We start from the raw sequence: 7,917 nt of genomic DNA, 5'->3' as shown, positions 1-7,917 counted from the left end.
ACTGGGCCTCCGCCATAACCGCTACAGCATGATCGCTGAGCGGAGGGGTTTCTTCTTTGTTGACAAGAAAGACAAGACGCTCCGGCCGTGTATTGATTACCGCGGCCTCAACAAGATCACTGTAAAGAACAAGTACCCTCTTCCCCTCCTGAATTCAGCTTTCGAGCTACTCCAGGGGGCCACGGTGTTCAGCAAACTAGACCTGCGAAACGCTTACCACCTGGTGAGAATCCGGGAAGGAGATGAGTGGAAGACCGCTTTCAACACCATATTGGACACTTCGAGTATCTCGTCATGCCCTTTGGCTTAACCAATGCGCCCGCGGTCTTCCAGGCCCTGTTAACGATGTTCTGAGGGATTTTATTAATCGATGTGCTTTTGTGTACCTTGATGATATTCTCATTTTCTCTAAGTCCCAGGCGGAGCACGAGAGTCACGTGAGGCAGGTCCTGCAGCGCCTCCTGGAGAACCGGTTGTTCGTGAAAGCGGAGAAATGTGAATTTCACGTTGACACGGTGGCCTTCCTTGGCTATATCATCTCTCGGGGGGATCTCAAACCTGACCCCGAGAAGGTCCGGGCCGTGGTGGACTGGCCTCAACCGCCGAACCGCCAGCAACTCCAACGGTTCCTAGGATTTGCCAACTTCCACCGACGCTTCATAAAGGACTACAGTAAGATTGCCTCACCTCTCACCGCACTTACCTCCCCCAAAGTTCCTTTTCAGTGGGACTTCTCTGCTCAGGAGGCCTTTTCCCTACTAAAGGAGAAGTTCACTAACGCCCCCATTCTCTGTCAGCCCAACCTCAGGCAACCGTTCGTGGTGGAGGTGGATGCTTCGGACTCTGGAGTGGGAGCAGTTCTGTCACAGCGATTCGAAGGTACGCTCCATCCCTGTGCGTTCTTTTCTCGTCGTCTCTCACCCGCAGAACAGAACTACGGCATCGGTGATTGGGAGTTGCTAGTGGTCAAACTGGCCCTGGAGGAGTGGAGGCACTGGCTTGAGGGCGCGGATTACCCGTTCATCGTGTGGACCGACCATAAGAACCTTGAGTACATCCGGTCTGCCAAACGCCTAAATTCACGGCAAGCCAGGTGGGCCCTCTTCTTCACAAGATTCAATTTCTCCATCACTTACAGACCAGGGTCGCGCAACGTGAAGCCCGATGCACTGTCCCGTCAGTTTTCCAGTACGGAGGGGGACTCCGATCCTGAACTGATTCTTCCAGCTACTTGTGTTATTGGAGCTGTCACATGGGAGATCGCAGCTCTCGTGCGTAAGGCCCAGGATACTGACCCCGACCCGGGCCCCCCTGGTCGGTTGTTTGTCCCTGCTGCTGTCTGACCCCAGGTGCTCCACTGGGGCCACATTGCCTGGTTCACCTGTCATCCAGGAGCCCGCCGCACCATCACCTTCCTCCAGCGTTTTTTCTGGTGGCCCTCCTTGGACAAGGATGCCAGGGAGTACGTTATGGCATGCACCACATGTGCCCGGAACAAACGTTCCAACCAACCACCCGCCGGGCTTCTTCAACCGCTCCCCACGCCAGGACGGCACTGGTCCCATATAGCGCTGGACTTCATTATGGGGCTCCCACCGTCATCAGGTAACGCCACCATCCTCACTATCGTTGATCGTTTTTCTAAGGCAGCTCATTTCATCGCCCTCCCGAAGCTCCCTACAGCCCTGGAGACCACCCAGCTGCACCGGATCCCTGCACCGCACCTGCCTATACGGTTGGGCAACAGGTATGGCTCTCCTCACGCTTCGTTCCCATTCATGCTGAGTCGAAGAAACTTTCCCCGGCGTTCATCGGTCCGTTCGAGATCGAGGCCCTGGTCAATCCGGTGTCTGTCCGTCTGAAGCTGCCTCGCAACATGCGTATCCATAATGTTTTCCATGTCTCCCAGGTCAAACCCGTGCTCTCCAGCCCGTTGTGCCCTCCTTCCAGGCCCCTTCCGCCCGCCCGGCTCGTGGATGGGCAGGAACATCACCCGCATTATGGGACCGTGGCTCAGGGGGTTGGGAATCGCATCTGTAACCGGAAGGTCGCCGGTTCGATCCCTGGGCTCTCTGTCCTGGTCGTTGTGTCCTTGGGCAAGACACTTTACCCTACTTGCCTACTGGTGTTGGCCAGAGGGGCCGATGGCGCGATATGGCAGCCTCGCTTCTGTCAGTCTGCCCCAGGGCAGCTGTGGCTACAACTGTAGCTGCCTCCACCAGTGTGTGAATGTGAGAGTGAATGAATAGTGGCATTGTAAAGCGCTTTGGGTGCCTTGAAAAGCGCTATATAAATCCAATCCATTATTATTATTATTATGGACTCTCGGCGGCGGGGGCGGGGCGTCCAGTACCTGGTGGACTGGGAGGGCTACGGGCCAGAGGAACGTTCCTGGGTGCCCCGGTCGGCGGTTCTGGCTCCTGGTCTGCTCCGCGAGTTTCACCGGCGGCATCCGGGTAAGCCGGGTGGGTCGCCGAGGGGCTCCCGTTGAGGGGGGGTACTGTCATGACCCTGTGCCTTCTCGGCTGACTCTGTATGGCTACAAGTGTTTTTGTTGTGCTGCGTCTCTCTCTCTCTCCCCTCCCCTCCTTCAGTGAAGGATTGTGTACATAGCCCGTCCCCTTCCCGTGCCTGTGTTCCCCGGAGACCCTCTTCCTGTGCCCCCTCACCTGTATATATCCGCACCTGGTGTCTGTGTGTAAATAAATTGTGAACTCAAGTGACGGTCTGCCTCCGAGTCTCTCCTGAGCCTGACAGAGATAAACGAGGGACAGCTGAGAAATATAACATTTGAATCCCTTTTCTCTTTTGCTCTGAGGCACGGGGAAAAATATTGACAAGTCGATGAACATCATTTACAGATATATTGGGTAAATGCCCAAGACATCTATAGAAATGTAAATCGCCGCTTGATTCATTCATTTGCTTAACTTGTTTTGGACCGTAAACAGGGCGTGAATAGGACACCGGAAACAAAGCTCCTCACGGGAGTTTCCGCACCGGAAGTAGCATATGCTAACGTGCACATAGTCAATTTAGTATACAGAACTGTTTTCCTAGCAAAACCACTGTTATAATTAAGTGAAGGTGCTCCCATCTAATTTGAACCTTTGGCCTCTAAAATATGTGGTTCAATTGCGTGCTGCGTACATAACGTAATGTCAGCTAGACCGAAATTAAAATTTATTATATTGTTAAAGTCATTAAAATGGCGCCTGAAGCTTGTTGTGATGTGAATTGTGTGTCTGCTCTAGAAACTCAGAAATTCAGTAGTGTGGAGCCGTACGTTAAATACTCACATCAGCCTGTACTTTGAATTCTGTAAGAGCTGTATAAAATACAGCTATGCATAGGTGTTTTGAATGAATAGAAATGTGACACATGAGAAGGTGTGTCTTTGACTGTTCCTGTATAACTTCTTTTTGGACTAGTTAACAAGTTATGCTCCAGTCATTTGATGTTACCAAGATGCATGTCCTTTTGTAATATAGTTACATTTTCTTTGTACATTTAATTTATCCACCATCATACATTAAGCCAAGAAGAGGTCATTATACTAACAAGAGGTATCAACACTGGGCCAAAGTTCAGCACGTGGTTAAAGTTTGTAATCCAGCCGGGGTGTAGATATGACTCAGCAGCCAGTCGTAGAGCTGAAGCAGGCAGCATCAACACATAAATCTACTCTACCCGGCTTAAATCACAAGACCACCTCTGACCAAAAGGCTGTAGATTTTTCTTGTTTGCACAAATTAATTCAGATTTGCACTAATTCTTTTCACAGCTCCAACAAAATGAGGAAGAGGAGGGGGAGGAAAAACAATTAGATTGAATTACAAATGTATGGAAGTCGAGGACAAGGAGAAGGAAGCTTAGGATGAGGAGGAAGAGAAGCAGCAGGAGCATCTTTAGTGATCTCTATGATGTCATTGAGGTTTGTTTCATTAATATGGTCCTCTCACAAAAAAGATGACTTGTTTTAGTTAACCTACTTCCTGTATTAAATAGTGATTTGCAAAACGTGGAAAACCACAGAGCAGGCGCATATAGTGCATCTGCAGGTAAATGAACATCAAATCTCTCAGACTAAAATCTGTATTATACTTTTAGTCTTATCCCCCTTGTGATAAAACCCATGTCAGCCATTGGTTTATGGACTTTGTATTTTGAAGCCTCAACATTTGTTTTATTGCTATTGTTATGTTGATTTTTGTTAGCCTTTTGGGCCCATATTAGGATGAGGGATCAGAATCTTTAGCGTGTATCCATAAGATTTGTACAGCAGATCCAAGTTGTGCCTTGAAAACAGGAACGTTGTCTGCATAGAGGAGAACTTTAATAGCAGGCTTGTACAAAGTGAGGCTGTGGGGCGATTGTGGCTCAAGAATTGGGTGTTCGTCTTGTAATCGGAAGGTTGCCGGTTCGAGTCTTGGTCGTTGTGTCCTTGGGCAAGACACTTCGCCTACTGGTGGTGGTCAGAGGGCCCGGTGGCACCAGTGTCCGGCAGCCTCGCCTCTGTCAGTGCGCCCCAGGGCGGCTGTGGCTACAATGTAGCTTGCCATCACCAGTGTGTGAATGTGTGTGTGAATGGGTGGATGACTGGATGTGTGAAGCGCTTTGGGGTCCTTAGGGACTAGTAAAGCGCTATACAAATACAGGCCATTTACCATTTGTGCTCACATTTGCTGCAAACACTCGTTTTAATTCTGTTACCCTGTTTTGATGCAGAATTCAGTTAAAATCAGGCACTTTCTTTTATAATGTGTTCTTGTGAATTGATTGTGTATCGCACACATTTGATTTGACTTTCCGCGAGACAACAGTCGTCCGCTGGCCAAAAACGTTTTCCAAATACCTCCACGTGATCAAGCCTGGATTTAGAAAAGAATCTGCACCTCCTGCTTCACATGCAATTTGTGTTTGTGTGTTCAGAGGTGGCAGTGAGAGGGGAGACCTCGGGTCACCCAGCTGGAGAGCCTGACCAGGAGGAGTCGAACATTAACTATGCTCTTCCAGGGCACCCTGCAGACTCTGCTGCTGGGAACAGCGAGGGAGTGCGGCTGCTGCTGGGATGACGTGAACGCCAAACAGGAGTCCATCACAGGTCGACTGCAGGTATGCGAGTCAGACCTTCTGAGGAGGGTTTCGGTTTTCTCTCTTCTTTATAATTGACCCTTGTTTTCTCTATCTCAGCTCCTTGTCTCAGAGTGGGAGGGATTTGGAGCACAAAGGGAGGAGCTTGTCATTTGGTTGGCTGATATGGATGTCCACCTGAGTGAGGTTGACCAGCTGACAGGAAACACCTGTGAAAAACTGAAACAACTGCAGGTGTGTGGTTGTTTTGATATGACATATATTTAATATGAGACATTGTCCTAAACTGGACTAACAAAAGACAATGAGTCCAACATGAAACTTGTCTTACATAACGCTGAAGTTCATTAATCATTTTAATCATAAACTCGTTGAAATATTTTTACTGAACATGCAAACATCTGCTGATGAAAATGTGTTGATTTATTGGTCCGTTATGATGCTATTGCTATTTCTAATGTTGTTATCACTTTCTGATGTTTTATTAATTAAACAATACATGTTGTGTTGTCTATAGATATAGTATTTATATATATATATATATATATATTTAAAGTATAGTAAAAAAATAATTATTAGTGTTTAAATGACTAATATGTGACATGTATTAGTAGTGATGTTGTGCTGAGGGTTAAACTGCCCTTTTGTCTTATGGTATACTACGAAATGGCAATAAACCATTAATATATGTCTATGCTGTACTCGTATTTATTTTACCCTACTGAAATTACATTTTATTTTGAAAGATTTAAAATGGTTCTTAAAAGAACCATTTTAAAAAAGGTTCTTTGAAAAACCTATAAAGGTGCCCCAAAGAACCATTTCTTCATGGTTGTTTGGGGCACCTTTATAGGTTCTTCAATGAACCACTGAAAGAAATAGTTCTTCAAAGAACCATTGTTTGAAAGGTTCTTTGTGGCACCAAAAAAGGTTCTTCTATGGCATCAGTCTAAAGAACCACTTTTGGTTCCAGTTGGCACCTTTATTTTTCTGACCTCCAAACTCCAAAATTTAGATTATCAGAAATGTATACCTCTGACATATAATTTATATGAGATATTTAACTCACAGTGTAGTACTAACTATGCAAACAATAAATTAATCAGCAAATATAATGAATATACCAATAGCCAAGTTTTGCTGGGTTAAGGGAACACTAAGAGGAAGGCTCACCACATATGTGTTGACAGTTATTGGAAATTTCTTGTGAGAAAAGGCACTTCTAGAAAAACAAGCGTTTAAATCAAAACCTGAAACTGTCAGTTCATCCTTTTGTTTTCATCCAATACCTGCATGCAAATTTAAATGTAGTGTTTTCTTACTCTCCTCCTGTTTTATTGCTTACCGTGTTTTTCTTGATACTCAATAAACCATCTTGAGAAACCAGTAAGCATATTTTTAAGGTTAGAATCTAAATTTAATCGAAGTTAAAAGCCCCTTTTTTTTTTATCAGAAAAGAACAAAAGATTGAAGTTTTGGAAGGGGATCATTCAGAGGAAATTGTAGGCTAACATCAGAAGGGCCAGCCTTTCCTGAAAAGGAAAAAGTATATTTTAGATGGAAACAAATCTGCAAATTATTCAAGGTGATGAGTGATAGATATTAGAATAAAAAAGCACTAAAACGGTTATGTGCTACCTTGTGTCAAAGGATAATTTTTAGAGATAGTCATTTGGCTGTGAGTGTTTCAGTACATGCATGTGTCTGTATTTGTAGGTTTGTGCATTAGTTTCCAACCTAGCCTTCTGGCCTCATGGTGGCAGGGACAGGTGTTCTAGAACAAAGATATGGTTACGTTTCTACACACAACGAATCACCGAAGAAAAAGAAAGCATATACAAAGTGATGGAGAATTGGAATGAATTTCTTTCATTCTTTTTTTTTCCTTTTGGCTTCATTTTTCTTTATTCCTCTGTCCTATCGATCCAAGGCTCCCCTACCTCTTTGTCTTTCACCCTCTTTCATCAGATGATTCTGTTTCACATGCGTTGGTTTCACTCAGAGCACCCGTTAACTGCTAACCTTCATACTCTAACTCTACAGATCCATCATCACACTGGGTATGTGTGAGCATATAGAATAAGTGCTTACAGTAGATTTTTTCAAAGACAGTCATGTTGTTATAAACCACTTGGTGGCACTGTGGTACTGGAGCCAGACAATAGTCATTTTTTTCTGTATTACAAATTTTTGCTGTCTTAATGAAGGTCCACAAAATTAATGTAAGCTGTGAGAGAGACAGGAAGAGCAAGTGTGTGAAGAAGGCAGGGAATCTGAGTTGGGAGATGGATAACTAAAAGTGGAATAGGGAAGCTCTGGCATGGTGAGATCTGTTGTATCCACAGCCATGCATAGAGAGCAGGGATAGGGGAGAGATGAGGCATTTTGCATCATAGCTTAAGCCTCATTTCTATGCCTAAACCCTGCTACCTCTTTTACAATACAAGGGATGCTGAGATGTGGGGTGATATAACATAACAGCAGTACATAACCATGACTACCCGCTTTCAAAATGTCAAGTCTCTAATATGAGCATGCACTAAAACTCCTTTTTATGGCAGATATTGCAGATTTTCAGATGCAGTACCCTGCAATTAACTGTCATTCCCTCTGTCTCAATTCCAAAGAGATGAAAATGGTGATAATCATTCTCCATTAATACTTATCGCATTCGTGATCAGTGAGCAAGATTTCATGAAAAAGAAGAAGCTCAAATTAAAGTTTTGGTTTTTTAGTCTTTATTTATCTATGGAAAGTTGAGCAAGTAAGACAGTGTTTCTGTTCGTAAAAGCTGCCAGAGTGTACAGCTCACATAGCATTTTC

The 7,917-nt window shown here is 45.0% G+C and overlaps 1 protein-coding gene across 1 annotated transcript; it reads left to right on the top strand.

The window, feature by feature from the left end:
• Window positions 1-4,979: 4,979 nt before the first annotated feature.
• On the top strand, window positions 4,980-5,455 carry LOC121815511 (nesprin-1-like). Its single transcript, XM_042226892.1, has 2 exons — window positions 4,980-5,115; window positions 5,194-5,455. Exons 1-2 carry the CDS (start codon window positions 5,005-5,007, stop codon window positions 5,359-5,361), a joined length of 279 nt encoding a protein of 92 aa, XP_042082826.1. The 5' UTR covers window positions 4,980-5,004; the 3' UTR covers window positions 5,362-5,455.
• Window positions 5,456-7,917: the final 2,462 nt, after the last annotated feature.

This window comes from Haplochromis burtoni, unplaced genomic scaffold (genome assembly GCF_018398535.1).
Source record: "Haplochromis burtoni strain Fernald_Lab_line unplaced genomic scaffold, NCSU_Asbu1 Contig_233, whole genome shotgun sequence".
Taxonomy (NCBI): Eukaryota; Metazoa; Chordata; class Actinopteri; order Cichliformes; family Cichlidae; genus Haplochromis; species Haplochromis burtoni.
This window is presented reverse-complemented; position numbering and strand designations above follow the sequence as displayed.

What these genes read in the sequence shown, in the direction of transcription:
- LOC121815511 (XM_042226892.1), top strand. Translation starts at nt 5,005, where the DNA reads ATGCTCTTCCAGGGCACCCTGCAGACTCTGCTGCTGGGAACAGCGAGG. An exon ending in CCATCACAGGTCGACTGCAG is followed by an intron (nt 5,116 to 5,193) that starts GTATGCGAGTCA and finishes TCTCTATCTCAG; the next exon opens with CTCCTTGTCTCAGAGTGGGA.